Source organism: Lepisosteus platostomus, chromosome 3 (assembly GCF_059453375.1).
Source record: "Lepisosteus platostomus isolate fLepPlt1 chromosome 3, fLepPlt1.hap1, whole genome shotgun sequence".
In the NCBI taxonomy this organism is placed as follows: domain Eukaryota; kingdom Metazoa; phylum Chordata; class Actinopteri; order Semionotiformes; family Lepisosteidae; genus Lepisosteus; species Lepisosteus platostomus.
The window spans coordinates 44225575-44244517 of record NC_142613.1 but is presented as its reverse complement, the minus strand read 5'-3'; the positions used below and the strand labels follow the sequence as shown (position 1 = coordinate 44244517).

The 18943-nt window shown below is 34.4% G+C and overlaps 1 protein-coding gene across 3 annotated transcripts in view; it reads right to left on the bottom strand.

The window, feature by feature from the left end:
- Positions 1–589: 589 nt before the first annotated feature.
- Positions 590–18943, bottom strand: part of hace1 (HECT domain and ankyrin repeat containing E3 ubiquitin protein ligase 1) — a 59060-nt gene continuing 40706 nt past the window's right edge. For 2 of the 3 annotated variants that reach the window (XM_088625704.1, XM_088625705.1), the window contains exons 18-24: positions 16416–16565; positions 12459–12655; positions 10228–10359; positions 7064–7162; positions 4422–4492; positions 2133–2246; positions 590–1215 (exon numbers count right to left, since the gene is read on the bottom strand). In XM_088625704.1, the coding sequence (XP_088481830.1) occupies positions 1113–1215; positions 2133–2246; positions 4422–4492; positions 7064–7162; positions 10228–10359; positions 12459–12655; positions 16416–16565 (866 nt within the window). In that variant the 3' untranslated portion in view covers positions 590–1112. The remainder of the gene's footprint in view (positions 1216–2132; positions 2247–4421; positions 4493–7063; positions 7163–10227; positions 10360–12458; positions 12656–16415; positions 16566–18943) is intronic. The other variant, XM_088625706.1, reaches the window with a different exon arrangement.

Below are 18943 nucleotides of genomic sequence, written 5' to 3'. Positions count from 1 at the left end.
AAAAAGTTTAGAAATGTCATGGTAATACAACTTACTCTTCCATTAAAACAGTTGACAGGCAGAATATGAAAACTGACAGCTGTGACAGTGGTCTGTTAAGCAACACTGTCAGCACAACACATTTTAGCTTCTATCTAAAAAAAAAAGATAATTAATAACATAATCTGAGCAACAGTTGAATGACCACACACATTCATGGATCACAAAAGGGGATCTTTTTAAGAGCAACAAAGATGCTGTGTATTCTCTTTCATTCATTAATCATTTAGAAAAGCATTTCTTATAAAATTCGTACACACAAAACCAGTCCAAATATTTTATGGTAAAATACAATTTAATGTATTTTAATCTCATATACAGAAAGATCTATAAAGTTATACAAGAAACATTACCAGCAATGTACAAATGCAAAACAAATATACATTTAGCAAATATCGATATGTACATAATATTAAAACATAAATGTTTTACGCAGGCTTAATTGTCTTCAATGTATGTTTCTCTCTCTCTCTCTGGCAACTGTTTTTTGCAGACTGTACCACAATATTTCTGTTTTCAGAAAAAAATAAAATATTCTCAAAAATAAAAATGGGGTTATTACAATATATTGTTTATTTTTGGCAGGCTACCAAAATATCATTGTCATATATGCCATTGCCCTTCTTTTTTATTTTTTGATATGTTCATTATTAAAAAAAGAATGAAACAGAACTAACACAAATACAGTAATAACATAAATGACAGGGCTCAAAATCTACAATGTCAAATGTACTTACAGTCAAATACTACATTAGTTCAATACAGTGTTGGCCACACCACTAAAGGATCGCTCCACTAAAACAAAACAGGATGAACAACTGTACTGGAACTTCCACTGTTCATGCATTAGTGTAAAACCATCTAATTCTGAAATACCAATAGTTCTTAGACATTTTAAGAAAATAACTTTTTTAGTTCAACAGTCAAACCTTATTGTTAGATTAATCTTGTTCTGAGAGTAAAGGAAAATCAGTGCCATCTATATATATAAAATGTTATCCCTGTCCTCATATATCAACATATCAATGAAAAATATAGTATGGCTGAAAGTATGGCAAATGTAGGTAAATTACTTAAGCCATGGTGTAACCATAACTCCCACAATGCAGTGCCACTAGAAGCCTGTCTCTGAGGATCTCTTGTTTTGGGTATTCTGGTAGCTTCAGCATGTTGATGCTAAGGAGAAAAAACACAAATGGGATTTTATTTCAGATAAAAATGTCTACATGGATACAAAGACCCAGAAGTTGTTGATTACAATCAAAGTCATCTGAAGAAAATGTGTTTTCTTAAGAAGCAGACTGATTCTTCTTAAAATTGTGTATCTTTTTAGACACTTTGGGTTCTGACGTCTGTTGCTTGGGATGGGAAAAGGAATAGATTCATGTAAATGAAAAATGAGATGTTCTTTTGAAAATGTCAGCATATTGTGGGGAGCTTTGTCTACATTTATTCTACATAGATTGATTAACCAAAACTGTTACACACTGGTTTGATAAATCAAAATGAAGAGAATACATATTAAAATGATTAATAGGAAAAAATGTAATACCATACTCCTTCAAAACATGATTGAAAGATGGGTCATAGCTCTATTTAATTACCACACTAATCTTTATTTTTTCAAAATACATATGTCAGTTACCACAATGGTTCCTGGATGCTAAACAGATACATCATCTTACTGTGTTTAAGTTTTCTTAAATAGGGCACTTCTTATTCCAAATGAAAAGCATAATCCCTTTCATGCAATTAAAAAATTGATCCTTAAAAATCATTTATTATCACAATTACTCAAGCTCCATCTGAAATTTTATACAGCCTAACATTAATACACTGTAATAACAGATACTATCCATCAGTCAAATGACTGAAATTAATCATGTTTTTAGTCCATCTGTTAAAGTACTAATTCACAGACTTTAAACTGCACTTCCTTGTAACAGCATTGTTGCTCTTTCATTTTATTTTTTTCTTTCTTGTTGCTATGGCAAGTACTGTAGTTAAAGCCACTCCACTCCTTACATGGTCAGCATTTTGATTATACCATAGTGCCCTCTTCTGAGGTGTCTGATCTATCAAAATGAACATACCATGTGCTGGATGTTGGGAGAAGGTTTGAAGTGTATGGCACTGCAGCTATTGTAAACTTTTGCAATCCACTGCCTCCCATGAGATATGCAAAGCCTCCATGAGGTACCCTTGAACTGAAAATAAAAATACTGGCAGTCAAACAATCCATGTTGTAAAGAACAAACAGGGTCAGCTTCAAGTGTTGGATGAAAAAGAAATGCTTTTCAAAAATACCTCACAACTTGTCACTTAAACACATGAGATTATTGGATATTTCTTTTGCTTTTGTAAAACACATTGTGTGGAAACAAAATTAGAAATTGCAAATATGCTAATACTGGGTCATTTGCCTGTGGGTTGGGATTAAAAGCAGAATTTAAATTAGAAGTTAAAATTCACTGTCACGCCAATTAACTTACAGTAGCTTATAAAAGCCCTGAGGCAATTTTACGCTGACATTTTTTATTATTTTCCAATAATATATCATAGCACACAGGTTCATATTAGCTCAGTTTGAAAGCAGCCTAAAACACACCAGGAAATATCATCACCATTTACATTTTCAGTATTTGCCAGATGAAAAAGAGCATACTCCTCGTTGCTTTCAAATTCTTTCTCTATAACATCAGCTCTGAGGCTAAAAGAGGGACAATCATTATCTTGTTTGTTCCCATTTAAAAGAAATGAGGCAAAACCTTAACAACCTAATGTTTAATGCATTGACATTGCATTCTTTTGTTTCCTTTAATAAATGAACAGGGTACATGCCCACTGACATTTATATTTCTACACTTGTGATGACCTGTCAAGTCCCACTGACTCTTTCTTTTAACCATTCTCAGCTCTGCTGAAATGAAATTCAACATGGGGGTGAAAGTAGACTAAAAATAAATAGTTGTAGCACTTTTAGATTTTCAATTAGATGCCATTTGCCTTTTATAAAAACAAAAACAATATTACAAAAGACACTTTTCTAAAGAAAACACAATTGATGAGACACTCTTCTTATCTATGACACTCTCAGAAATTCTGTTCCGAAAAGTGTAGCATTGTTTGAACAGCTTGTGCATCTGTCCAGTCCTAATTGTCTCCTATTAATGCTGGATGTAATTTTTATACCGTACTGTCTTGGTATGCTCAGCATTACACAAGGTTAAATCTCTAAATCAAGCTGTACCATACACACTAACAGAGCACACATTTTTCACTCTCAGGCAAGACACAACGACATGGTAGCTAGCAAACAAGTAGCTGAGGAAAAAATAAGACATAAGTTAGAAACAAAGACTGGTTAAAAATCTTGCTGCTGATTTTACTTCCAGATTAGGAGTGCTCAATATAGGATTAAAATGACAGTTATAGAGATGTTATCAAAATATTTGACTTGTCACCTCTAAAAGTAAACAGTACTGTATATAACAAATGATATTATTCCAAGAGTACTAAGAGTAGCAGTAGAAGTAATAATAATCTTTTGAGTGCCTGTCAGTGGTGAATACAGCAAACGGCTGAGGAGAAAAATGAACAATATCATTCTGTTTCCAAAGGAATATAACCAAGAGTTAAGCAATATTTTTGAGGCACAATAAATAGCCCATACACATAATAAGTCTAAATTAAGTGAAGAAACAACAGACTTTGAAAATGATTCACAAGTCATGCCAGTCACCTGATTGTAAACCCACTGAAATATAGAACGAGCTCTGAGAAACCCAAAAAATATTTCAACTAGAATAAATATGTTTTGGGAGAGGATGAGGACTGAATGGTAACAACAGGTATGCAATACATTCCAAAACCTTTTTAAGGGCTGTGGCTGGAGGGGGTAAGTGTAAAATTAATATAATTTTTAAATTCAGGAATCTTAAAGAAAATCATTCTCTGGTACATTCTGTTTTAAAAAGATGAATAAAACAGCTTACATCGCTATTCCCTTCTACATTACATACTGTATGTACGTAAGTATTATTAAGATAGATGCAATTTTTGTTATAAATGTCTGAGAAATGCAAACATCAAAATCTTTCTTGCTTGATATCAGTATAATTGCAACCACCTTTAAAAGTGCAAAATTTACATTCCCAGATCACCAGTTTCTTCAATAAAGATGTTATTAGAGCACATCTAGAAATATTAAGATGTTTCTACTCCTATGCACATTCGGGTTTCATAGCTACCTAGCACTTGGTGTTTGTATTTTAAGCAAACAGAAATATTACAAGCTGTTTACATAAATACAGCATGTACAATCATTCCTGGGTTGCAGCTTCTTTTGAGGAGTGCCAGGTTACTGTGTATAGGCTGCTCACCTGCCTGTGACAAACTGCAACAGCAGCACTCGCTCCTCCTGGGTGAGGCTCTCAACAACCTCCCAAAACCACTGAAAGACAAAAAAAGAGCGTTTTATCATCTGGATAAACAGCTGCTACTTTCATTCTGTTTGTGAATATGTAACTTTTATTAAATTATGCCAGTGTAAGTAGAAAATGCCAACATTAAATGTTCTAATTCTTTCATGAGTTTTAAAGCAGCATAAGATAATCATGCTTGTGTTCTGAATTCTGAACCATGGGTGTTGTCATTATAAATGCCAGTAAAATACAATCTCTTATGTAAATACAATTCCAGTTGCAACATCCCCTCATATTCGGAAACTATATTATCTGAAATCCAGCAAAAACAAGTATGCCTCTGTATAATTTAGATTAATGAACCTATTGGTTAAATCATGTCACGTAACAAAATGCTTTGGGTTTAGAAAACTGTACAATGAAATACTGTGAGAAGACACAACTGAATACACCATTTCCTAATGTCAATCATTAACATTTTCAATCAAGGTCATTAAGAAATTTGTCAAGCCACTGCTGAAACACCTAGGAACAACAGCACAGTGTCATCAGCGAAAAAACATAGCAAGGCAGAAAATGTTGAGCTGAGGACAGCTAGGATCAAATCGGGCACAAGCACAAATGACTTGAACACAAGCTTTTCTACATCACCATTAAAAATAAAAGCAAAATATCTTATCCGGCAGGTTGGAGGTGAACCTCCAGAGTCCAGAGCTGACCATTTTATTTTTGTGAGGTTTGCTGCTCAGCAACTAAACTAGTTCCAGGTCCATCCCACTTCCAGAAATAGTGATTAACAATCAAAAAAAGGATTTAAAAAGGTTTGCAAGTCACAAGCAATCCCAACTGCACTAAATAGATTCTGTGCCATTTTAGCCATTAAAGTAGGGGTTAATGTAACAGTTGCATGCTCTCAAGGTAACCTAAAGCAAATGACATTAGCCAGACACACTATAATGAAAACTGTTTTCTGTAAGGTACCCAGCATGCCAGAGGACATGAGACAAAACAGACAGTTAAATGTGATTTAATATTTAAATTCTTTGAGCCTTGCATCAAAAACTTGGTTAGGCAATCTGATTACATGCAGATTTTCCATGTTGCGAAGAATTAACAACAAATGTAAATAAAGCAGAATTTTGGCTGTGATTGTAGGTGACATGGCAGACATTTTGGTCAAAGAGCATGTGTCATTTTGCTTTAGAATAATTAAGGAAAATCATGATTTGGAAGCATTTTTATTTAGATCTTATCTGACTGAGGCTCTGTTTATTATGCTTCAAGATGTGCTATCCCATTACAATTTTCTACTAAAAAAAGGATAGCGTTAAGTGTTCATGCAGAAGGAGCAGCCACTGACCTTATATGTTCACATAGTCTTAATCTAGTGGAGCAGGAGGTACTATAAGGCATTTGATTGCAGTTACTTGTAAAATGATGAGCTTTGTGAAGAATTTACCAAAGTGACTTGCTTGGATTGCTTGGTACACAATGCGCTTTCTGACCAAGAACAGTCACTTATCTCCAATAATCTTTCAGTTAATGACTAATGATGGTGGAGTTAAAGCAGGTGGATTTGCTATATCATTACCGTCCAGTTAGTTCTGTATGTTTCTGAAAATGGCAAATATGGAGCAAAAGAGCAGTACCATGCAGCTTTATCAAGGAAAATCATAACTACTGATTCAGCTAATCATATTACTAGAGCAAGTTTCAATCAAGTTTAAAAGAAAACCAAGATGCAGAATTGTTACATTTGGATTGCCCAACCCCTCCACAACCAAGAAAGGATACAACAGTTGGGAGAAGGTGCTGTATCAAATTCATTATGTCTCCTGAATAACTCTACCAGCACAATTACCACAACATTGAAGACTCTTTCACAATGGTAATGAGCAACAAATTCAGTTAAACTGTTTGGGAGCACATGAAAAGCATTAAAATGTTTGCTACTGGAAGCTGAGGCAGCAAATCCTCTGCAGAATTCTAGAACCAGACTTTGATACAGATTGACTAAAATTAGACTGTGATGCACTGACTGACACAGCAAAAGAAAGTGGTTTCAATTCATCAACATTATGGGAGTATAGTAAATCTGCTAAGCTCTTAGGACAGTAAATGTTTGCAACCATGACTGCTAAGTGGGAGAGCCTGATAAGAACAACTTTAAGAATCCCATTCTCCTCTTATACACCTGAAAGATCATTTGCAAAACTTTGAAGGATTAAAGGATGCCAGTGACCATGTTCTGAGGTGCACAATTTATTTCTTTATTTTACTGCTTTGAATGTGCATATAAGATATCAATTTAACAATCATGCTCCAAACTAATTCTTAATATTGGGTTTTGTCACAGAAGTTCATTCTAGCCAATTAGAAGACTTCAGAAAGTGATTTCAAGTAGTACTATACCAACATTTTTTAAATCTTAAATGTTAATTTAATAAATGTATACTAGAGCATTAATTTTACAGACCAGAAGAAAGCAGAGAATTTTCATTGCTGGTTGAAGCAATGAACTTTGCCATTTGCAAAACGGAAACATTATTCACCGTCATTTCAAATGCTTTTTCTTGTAAATGGACAATCAATTAATATACCTTAATAACTGGCTCTTCCAAATCATATCCACTTGTGTACTCTGTGTTCTTCTTCCAGTCATTTACGTCAATCTCTGGCATTCCTGAAAGCAGCAATTCCTGTAGCAAAATGAGAGCCTGACCATTATTTTCTTTTTTTAGCTGATGCTTGTAGCCAAGGCAACTTACATGCTTCACAATATGTGATATACAGCACATTTCCTATTTAAAACAATTTAAAAAAACTAAATGTATTTAATCACAGGGTAGTGGTTCGCAGAAACAATACTCAAATACAGTAAATGAAATGCAAAATAAAACAACAAATGTATATGTGGAACATATTGGGGAACAGCAGGGCAGTACAACAGTCAATTAGTGCAAGACAGCAGCAGGTTGTAGGATTTATAAGTGCAGCTTGAACTGGTAAGTTTTGAAGAATTCCAAAAGGCAGGAGCTGGCACTGGACAGCCAAGGATGAAGATAAGATACGATACAGGATATGGAAATGTATACTGAAAATGGGGGTTGTGTGGGTTGACTAAACTCACAGTAGAATAGAAGGATTATAGGGAAAGATAGGAAATGTGAGGTACCAAAACAGAAAATGAAAAGAGTTGTAGGTAAGCAAGGACAAGGAATGTGAGGGACAGACAGACAGGAATGGGAAAATAGCAGACAATAGAAAGCAATATCGTAGAATGAGAGTGTGAGGTAGGCAAAAGAAAGACAAACATGACCTCATGCTAACCCAGTGTACATAGAACTAGGGTTTGAACCAGGAGCACACTGGAGGTTTTTTGAGTGAGAAGGAGATTCTGGAGAAATTTAGTAAAACACAACAAAGTGTACCAGAGAAGAGGTGTGCTGAGAGATTAGGTAAAAGGGAGGTCAAGAAGAGTAGGGTATTAGATTCAATTCAAATTGAAAAAAAAAAGATTGCTAATAGAGTTAAAAATGTTTCAAAAAGTGAAACATGACTCCCCCCCCCCCCCCCCCAAGAAAAACAATCTCATCCTAGCTTTACATGAATACATGAATAACCTGTTCAATTTCCAAAATAGCTGTAAAAAAATCAATTTCACAAATGGTACAAAAACTAGCTTGAAACAGAACTCATTTCGACTTGTGACATTCAAAACAGCAACATGACCTTCCTTCTCCTAAAACACTGCCATCTAATTTAAAGGTAAAATGAAATTCAAAGTATGCAACATTATGAGGAGGCCTGCATACATACAGTATATACTCATATAATACTAAAGGTAAGTATAGGAAAATAAACTGCTAAGTGAACACGTTTTGCTGCTATTTGACCTCAGTTATTTCCGTCGACATTTTACCCTTGTAAGAGAGAGCACATTCCTCTTTTAATCAGTAGGCTGCAGGCAGTTTTTAGAAACTAACACAAAGAATAGCGTATGAAAACCTCAGAAACTGTCAATTTCTTTCAAACATTAAGCCTTTCTAAGTATGTATGTAAGGTAAGTGAGCAATCATGCCCCCAGGAAAGGAGATAAAATTCAATTGATCTGTTATTTCCATTATTCCAAAAGTGAAAACTTCAAGAAATCATAATTAAGCAGAATGGAGCTGAGGCAGTAACTGATAACTGGTGGCAAATATAACTATCCCAGGACACAAAGACTAAAATAACTACAAGAGATAAATGACAGATTGCTTGAATGACTATGGTTCAATTCTTCATTGCCAGTTCTCTCATGATTAGTTCAGTATCATCATCATCAAATTAAACAATTAACAGACATTTCTGACAAGAGTTGGATGGTGAGAGATGCATCCTGAAAAACTTTATTTGTATAAGGAAATCGCAACAAACACCTGTAATGGGCATAAATCTGTAAAGACTGGACACACTTGCAAATGGAGAGAAGTATTGAAAAATGTTTAACTTTTTTAGCTCCAAGAGGAAAGAGTATATTAGCAGAATAACAGGAAGGAGTTTCTTAAAAGACTAAAATGATCAAACATGACCTGCTGCATTTTGTGTCCATATGTTTTCACATAAATCAATAGTTTGATCATTCCTTTCTCAGGTGCATGTCAAAAATATTTTGAGATGTCCACATAATTTTGATGGTCCTTTGCAAATAACAATACATGTACATAACAATAGAATATATGTGTGTGTGTGTGTGTGTGTGTGTGAAATCTGTTTTATCAAACATAGTACAAAACCTTTGAACAGATAAGGAAGTTACCAGCAGCCAAAAGAAAAATACTGAAACCAGGCAGAATTCACAAACCTAGCTGCATATTCATACACTGCATACATACATTTTAATACAATACTATATTTCTTTATTTCTACTTGGATGTTCTATGGAATGCACTTTACAAGGGTTAGGGTAACAGTACTGTGCTAAAAATAAAGAAAAGGGCATTGTTTTTTTTACTTATTTACCTATTTATAATTATTCCTGTGAAGAAAAAAACATTCCTGTAATAATGCTTGTATGTTAGAGTTACTATGTGAAAGACACACTCACTCTGTTCTCATGCGAGTGTCTCATGGTGAGTTTTTATTTTTAATGGCATTATCAGTCCTTCAAATGTAATGTGATGTAATGCGATTCTCTACCTTCACACGTACTGTTACATGACTTGCAAATGATGTAGCATATCTTTATATATATATATATCTTCTTCATACGCTCAACATCAGCTCCAAAATAATTGATTCCTTACTTAAGGACAGATGCCTTAATATTGCCTGTCAGTGCAGAACAGGGGGTGTCTGAATTAGAAGTGAAAACAAGGTGACCTACAATGCCTGTCAAAGACTGGACCAGGAGGCTGCGCTAGCTAACTGTGGATACATCACAGGTTCTAGCTAAGTGAGCTCGTCTATCACGGAGGAATACAACCCCCTAGTGAACGCAATCAAAATCCATAAGTTGCTACAGTCATGTCATACAATTCAAACCCCCTGCTGAGGGAAAGGTCTGAAGTTTCATTATGCTATAACTTCAGATTGCGTTCTGTGCCACCCCATATGCGGGTCCATAATTTCAACAGCATTTCCAGCAATATTAAGGAATTCTGGACTTATTCCTTTAAAAGTCATTAATACCAGATCTTGTACTGGACTGCCCAGGACAGTGCTGAATGGATTGCTGTAAAGAGAACAGAGAGAGCTGTTGCAGCATGTCTCGTTGACTTACCAATTCATATTCATCGAACAGCTGTATCAGAGAAGGGGGGATGAATGTATGAAAGCCTTGTAGAAACGCATTAATCTGCGGCTGAATGGCTCGGGTCATACGCAGTTCAGTCACAAGCTGGACATACTCGGCCTGATAAAAGGAAACATGCAAAGTTTACCAAATGAAAGCGTTTCTTTAAGAAAAATCTAAAGAAACTGCTTTTTTTGTACATTCTTCACATTACAGAGCCTTTTCCCATTTCTGAGAGCAGATATGCTTCATGGAGCGAGTCTACCAAGTCAGCAATCACACAGCCCCCGCCTCCCCTTGGCTGAATTGAAATTGCACGATGCATGCCTCAAGTCTCTGTGCTGCAGCACAATGGAAATTCAATATTTCTACCACAGTGTGAAAAGCATACCTTTACAAGAGAAAAATCTGAACAGCAGTAATACAACTGCATACAAAATCCTACCAGATGAATAGGTTTCATCCTTGAGTATTACCCCATATAAAGGCTGAATATAATAAATTGCACATGTATGTGAAATCATTATAGAACTCACAAAATACAATCTTCCTTGTACATGGATCCTATCCTTATGTATTTTTCCCCTGAACAATAAAATGTAGAGGTACATTAAAGCACCTATTTGCTTAAAAGGGAGACAAACATAAGAAAAGCATCAGAAACACATCAGGTATTCAATTTTGTGTGTGTGTGGTTGGTTTTGGCAATTATGATAAATACTTGTAAATGGAAGTCATGGATTTAATTGTGTTTACCAGCTGGATGTTTTGCAGCCATATATTAAACCAAGACTTTGGATACATGGAGACCAGACAATATAATACATAAAGATACATTTCAAAACATTCAAACATGCCTGTTGCATATAGTTCTAGCCAATTTAAGAATTTCTATTCTCATTAAAATAATCTCAATTACAGTATATTACAATCACATTGGGTGTACAGTAAATGTATATATGTTAGTTATATGAATCTGTAAAAACAATCATATAAAAATAATGAATCATACAAAATATAGATCAAATTATATTTTAAAAGGTAACTAACAAAATATTTCACTGCTTCCCTTTATAGTCCACTGTACAAAGATAAAAATCATGTAGTCAGGGCATTACAAACTCACCTGTTCTATGAGATACAATGATAACTTTTTGGTTTCCTTACTTGTAACAAGTTCAGAACACCAAGAGACTTCTGAACCAATCTGAAAAACGTACTCCCCACTCTTTTGAGGGAACACATGTGTCTTCTAGCAAACGTGGCCTTGGCACATGGTAAAATACTAGCAGCTTTGTCATAGATGAAGCCAAGTCTATCCCCTTACAACTCACTTTATACATTCTGTGCAACACTGATGAAAGAGTAGGAGCTAAATGTATGATAGATTTTGGATCTGCGACCTTTTGGTTCACATGTGAGTTGCTTCATACTGCATTTCCGTTGAATGCAGAATGTATATTTACATAATTTAAGAAAATTTTACCAGCTCTGGCAGACAGTCAGGAACACTCAAACTAACCATCATCATCACACACACACATTTAAAAAAAAAACCTGTTCTCACTTGCTTATCAAACACTGACCTCTACAGGCCTTTTTCAACATTTCATATATAGAACAGATGTTTGGTCAATGTTGTTTTATATAGAAGAGGGCCAGGACAGTGTTTTGTTATTGCCGAATTGAAAGACAGTGCAAATAAGTGCAATCTACATACTTTTTTTTTCAGCATGCGTAGGCTGCAAAGGAACAAGTAATAGGTTTATTCCATGCTGAAAAAAAAGAAGAAAGAAAACACAAAGTTTTGGCCGTGGAGCCTTCTTCAAGTGTGAGGGCTGACACCTCATACCTGAAGAAGGCTCCACGGCCAAAACGTGTTTTCATTCTTCTTTTTTTCAGCATGGAATAAACCTATAACTTGTTCCTTTACTATTTAAAGGGTTTTATATCTTTATGATTATCTCACTTAAGGTGTGAAACAAAACCCGAATCTCTTAAAAAGGAGCACTGTAAGCATTTCTGTCCGCGTACCCACCACAAAAATACCACAAATCAATTCTCTAAAAGAAGAAAATAACAAAACAAAATACAGTAAAAGAAATGAATCAGACAACTGCATACTGCAACCAAATTAAATATTTATAAGTCACAGGGTAAATGTAATGACATGACAGATTAAATAAATATAGAAATCACAGAACCACTGCAACGATCACCTTATTGTCCTGGGTAACCAGGATACTGACACCACCTGGCTTCAATGGTACTTCTTCCATGGCACCAAACACATCGGTTTCCACTGAAAATGTTAGCTCCAGGCCCAAATCACTGATGTCATTATCCAGAATCCACTGCAGGTTTTTAGCATATTCAGGGTCAATGGAGGCCACATCCTGGTAGTTCACAGGAATTCCTAAGTACACAGCCAAAAATAATGAAAACGTCACACTGCCTTTCCCTTGAATGTTTTACTTTTTTACTTTTCCATTATTCAATCTTATACATTATTACCATTTATTGCATTAACTGTCATTTGTGCCATATTTTCAAATGTGACATATAGCATGTAAGCCACCATAATAAAAAGACTGCAAGGCTGGGATCACCTACTTGGCCATCTACATTATCTGCTCAAAACTCTGGAAATTCAAGGATAATATCTGAAGTCAGAATCAATTTAGATTCAGTTTAGATTTATTCTTCTTGGTGTCATCTTCTCCTGATAAGTGACTATTTTTCCTCCATGTGAAAGTACGTATAAGTGGCAAACTGGAATTTGTTGTTCATATTCACTTCAAGAAATAAGAAACAGAAAACTCCTAACAAAGTAGGCTAGTAAAATCTTAATTTTAAAGTTAAAAAACGATCTTTTATACAGATTACAACAAACATGTAAGAAGCTTATTGTACAATATTAAAGTTTCATTTGACTAAAATCAAGACCAAAAAGTATTCATATTTCTGTATTTGTATTAAACAGTACTGTATTACTGTATTACTGCACAGCACAGTAACTACTAGATTTTCACTATGCAATTACTCGCTATGTAGTGCTTTTGTTTTATTGTACTATAAGAGAATAATGTGATTTATCTGGCTGTGAAGTGACATACGTTAGCAATACCAATACAAGATACCCCATCTGAAAAAATTAATGAGTCCTTGTTATTAAATGAAAAATTTCAGAAAGTAGCATTAATTTGCTCTTCATCACGATATTAAAATCAGAATATCATAAATCCACATTTGAATAGCTAGCATAAAACTAAAAATCATTAAGATACAGTCAAGAGAAATGTGTTACTTTACTGTACCTCATCTATACTTTTACAGAAAATGGCGATGGCTTTCTGTCGATACAAAAGATCTTGCCATCTGGTTGATTAAAACTGTTAAGTCTTAAAGCATGACAGCTGAAGGCATTCCAACACCAAACAAATGAACAGACTGGCTCTCACATATGAAGCTCTAGAAATGAACAGGCTGACAATGGGAAATGTAGCTTTAGAGAAGATGAACAGAATGTTGCAGAAGGGTGTAGATTGGGCAAACCTAATAATGGTATAAAGGTGCAAAAATAAACTATCCAGGGTTGGACTGCTGTAATGAATAAAACAGTACCAAGAAAATGGAGGACTACAACACACAGCCATGTAAAAATAAAATAGAGGATGGAAAATGCAGTAATGTAAAAATGAATTGAGTGGAGTGAAAAATGTAGTTATCTGCTTTTGCCATTAACATGCTCTTTCTCAGTATGCTACTGCCTCTATTTGCATGCTGAGAACAGCCCAATCCATCATACAGTATCTTCCTTCTAAAATAAAATGGTATCTGCTTCCTAATAACAGCAGTGAATTCAGCATTCAGTGAACATTGTTTAGCATGCTGACTAGAAGGAATAATGGAATGTCCTCATATATTCACATGGAACTGCTTCACAATATATTAAAAAGATAAGCAGAATGACATGCATTTTGGAGGAACTAATTTAATAAAATTTGGATACAAGTTAAAGTCCACTTTCTACTCATACAATGCTCAGAAATACTTTAAAATGCAATTTCAACCTTTGCTTTCATGCAATACAATATTGTCATCAGGATGTGTCTTCCAAGTTTAACATAAGGCAAAATATGTTTGTCTGTTCTCAGAAGTTAATCATGGCTCTCCAAACTACAATTTAGGAGGAAGACATCTAAGGAAACCTATTCTGTTGATGGAGGTGTCATTAGTGGATCAGAACACAATATACGTGTCTCTGGACCTGAATTAAATGCTTCAGTGAAATAGGATTTGAGATAATCTTTTAGATATTGCATTAGACCAAGGTTCTGACTATTTCTAGAGATCTAAAGATCCCATGGACTCAAAATTGAAAGTACTGACCGGGATAAGTCCTGCTTTAACAGAGAAGACAACTGAAAGATACTGACAAAGACAATCTAAAGGAAAAATTAAATATTGACCAAAGGCCATAAGCAGAAATTAAGTTCAGGTGCTTTCAGAACTGAAAATATAGGTACTTCTTCCCAGAGGTTTTTGGTGTCTGGAACACACTACCAATCTATGCAGTTGAAGATAATGATTGTTCTGTCAAATAATTTGCAACAGTTCTTTCTATTCTTAGTGATGTTACTGCATATTTTCCCATTCTTTCTCTAGCAGTCTGTATATAACTGCAAGCCTGTGAATCAAAAAGACAATGCAACTAGACGTGTGGGACACAAGACTGAAAACAATGACAATAATAATATTAATATGTTCAATTGAGCTGTATATCAATCAATATGGTCATAATTTAATTTTACAGTGAATTATACAGTATCACTGGTACATGTAATAAATCTGTACTTTAATGAAGTACACACCCCAAGAGACTTAAATCAAGTATTGTATTTTATAGTAAAGGGAAGAGAGACCTCTGCTGGAAACACAGAACATACATACTTAAGTAACTGTATGAAAGGCCGTTCATTTTGCAAACAATACTGTGAAGAAAACTGAGTGGCCCAAACAATACCTATGAAACACATTTTCATTTCTCTCACCTAAATGTGGTGCTCTGAGTGTGGTTTGGACATGGCTGCCATGAATGCAGATTTAACACATTTCTCATATCATGATTGCTTCTGCTGCAGTGCCTTAAGATACCCTTGAAACTGCTATTTGTTTCCAAGGTTCAATTAGTGAGCCCTTTATCACCAAAATATATAGATTTCTCCTGTTCACTTACGGTGCACATTCACACTCTTTACGGATATATATATATAATGCATCTTATGTGCTGAACTTAATCAACATTAAATTCAGACCATATTTTTATTATCATTATTCAAAAGAAACTGGAAATTGCTTCCTAATTTACTTTACATCTGTCATTTGGTAACATATTAGAATATGACATATAAGTACATAACAAATGTGTACTGCTTTATTTGATTGCTTTTTACTGGATATTCCACTGTACATCGTTTTAGGTATTGAATTACATTTTAATTTGTATATATTGCTTCTAATAGTGTCTTTTTTAAAATGATTAATAATTTTTAAAATCTTAAAAATACCTGATGGGAAATATCAGAAAGTATTTTGGTGTCTTTGAAGGTAATCCAGTGATACTGGATAAGGATCTTCTAATGTTATCTCAAGCTGCTGGCAGTGCATCAGTAAATGACTGAAAGTGTGCACTTGCATTACTCTTATCTAATTTTTAATGTCACTCTGGTATTATCTATTTAAGTGTGCTATGTATAGCAGTCTATATAAACATAAAAGGGGAAAAAAACTGTGTACAAATGCAATTTAGAAGTTTGTTTGAACTTCACTGTCTGGTCTTTTTCAGTTTGATATCTTCTATTTGTTTTTTTTATATTACTGCTTCTATTTTGAATAGAGAACAAAAATGAAATCACCATGTTAATGCATTTTTTTAATTCTCTCCACTCAGCTTCAGCACTTCTTTTTTTTATACAAATCACAGTATTATAATATGATAGAGATTCTTTGGCAGTTATCAGTTGTCACAATATTCCTCTATAATGAAGAGTAGACCAGTACATATATACAGGGTGCTTCAATTTCTTTTGCCACAGTTGATTCCTTTAAGATACATTTAAAACAATAATATGACACTCCAGCACAGTTTAACAGATCATATAAAAATATCTTACCAAGGATATGTTTGTAGAATGATCGGGTGAAATAAATATTGACCAGCTGTCGGTGGTACAAAGCTAATCCCAGAATCTGTCCAGCAAAGCGGAAGTAGTTTAGGTGGTCAGGATTGACAGATGAATTACTGTTTGGCTGAAATGTAGTTCCTGAAATGCAAAAAAAGGCAAAAAAATCAATACTGATCTGTCTCCTAAGTTCCGTTTTCTGTACACATAAAAAACAAACCAATTATATTCCAGCTCTGGGTCTGCATCCTGCAGTCTATCACAATTACAGAGATTAAATGCCAAATCAATCATCCTCAATTTTAAAAAAAAGTAAATCACTGATCATTTGTACTGAATGAACAGAAAAGTAAATTCAATGTGTGGATAGGGTTGGAATTTTCACTTTGTTATAACCCTTTTTTCATTTGTTAACAATTTAAAATCAGTTGTATCACGTTTAGGAGGTAAGACTTTGATCTTAACAACAATCATTGCTTAGCATCTATCATATTTGAAATAATTCACTAACATCTGCCTCATAACATATAAGTATAATACTGAAGAATAATACACCACTCTTCCTGGTTTTATAAATAATATAGGTATGAAAACAAACCAGTAATTCTGAACATAAATGCTAGGAGATAAAGACATTAAAAATTGATTAAACCTACAAAATTGTCACAAAAATCAAATTCCTGATACCCTGCCAATGTCAGCACCACATTGAGTAACACTGACAACTGATGGAATCAGATGTGTAGAGAAACACTGCTGTAATGTAAGTTATTTCGCATTCATGCTAACAACTGTGTATATCCAGTACACAATTTGATTACTAGAGAGAAGCCAGTCACCCGTACATTCAAAAAAACTAATTAATTTTTGCAAAAGAAAAACACCAGCAGCTAGTAGCTTTTTTTAAGAAAAGTGCTTGGTTATACGAGACCACTTTTTCCTCACACAGGAGCAAAATACCATGTAATAAAGAGGGAAACACGATTTAGGAGAGTGTGAAGTAACTTGAGGTGTTAGTGAATTTGTGCTGATACAGGGCATCGGGAAAACAGAAATAGTCTTAACAGAGAAAACAGAAGGAGATTGCCATCACATATGTGAAGGTGGATTTTAGAATGCCCTGTGACTATCTGTAGGATGGCGTATAGGCACAGAGAGAAGGGAACAGCTGTTAATTAATAGATAAATCATTAACAATGTTCATTCAGTTACTTGAAAAATTGTTTGGGACTGTGCAAATATTTTTTTTAGTATAAATGGTACAAAATCTCTGTTTATAAAATGTATTATAAGGCCAAAGAAAACCTAAAGATCCTTTAAAGCTAGCTTAATATACAGTATACTGTATATGTATGCAAATTTATAATTAAAAACCAGTTGAACGATTAAAAAAAGAACCATTCATAGCACTGAAAAGTACAAATGTGATCAATACTTCATGGTGCCTTCCAATCTCTTACTCAGTTATGTATCACATATATGAATGAGCTTAACAAACCTGATCTGCAGGGCTGTAGTCAATTCCTGAAATACTTTCACTATCAAGTGGATTTACTCATCACATCTCGTGAATGGCCAGGTCGGGGCAGAACTGCGATGCACAGGCTTCCTTACCAGTTTAGTCATCTAAAAGCAGTGTAATCTGCTTCCTTAAAATAATGTGATTTTGGACTGAATTAAAAAATAATGTGATTTAGGGGAATGAATGTTCATAAGTCCCTTCTGGAGAACTGATATATTGGTTGGACAGTATCACTTCTTCAAAAATACTATTGCCTTTTATAAGATCATCCAGTAGCTCAAATTATAAAACAGTTTTACTAATTCCCTTTTTTGTTTGCAGATGGTTCAGCTCAAGTATGTTTATATGATTGTATTACTCAAATACATGAAGGCTATCTGAGCGCTATATATACCTAGATGTAAGATTTAAAAAAAGTCAGAAAAGAATGTGCCATCTTTTTTGCAAACCACAGTAAATAGTTGACATGAAGTATAGTTTATGTCTTGCTGCTCTCCCATTTTACCTCATGCTGTGGAACTAATGTCTGGAGACTGCCTTGCATATGTTCTACCACTTTAGAAGTTAATTGTCAATTTTTGTTTTCCATACTCCTTTTCACAGCACAAAGTGTCTTGTCTTCTGGATTTGGGTGTCTAGGACACATGCCTATTCACTCCTATTGAACTTCATGATCACCCTGTTTACAGTCAGCAGCAGAATATCTAATGTCTAAACAAATTTGCTGCTGGGTTATACCAACAAAAGTGTACACATCTATGTAACTGTTTTCAAGGCCCATTTCTTTCTTATCAATCTCCAGTTTGTAGTGAGGCCATAGCTATTTTTCTGTATTCCTTTATTTCTGGGATATAACTCGATTTGCAGTATAACTAACTTTACTATCTATTATTGTAAAAATCTCACACAAAAGAGCTAAAAAACAAACAAGCCAGAAGAGTGATTTGGGGTTATTATCTTCTTAGAATATTAAACTCTGCTTAATCGGCTTTCTCCC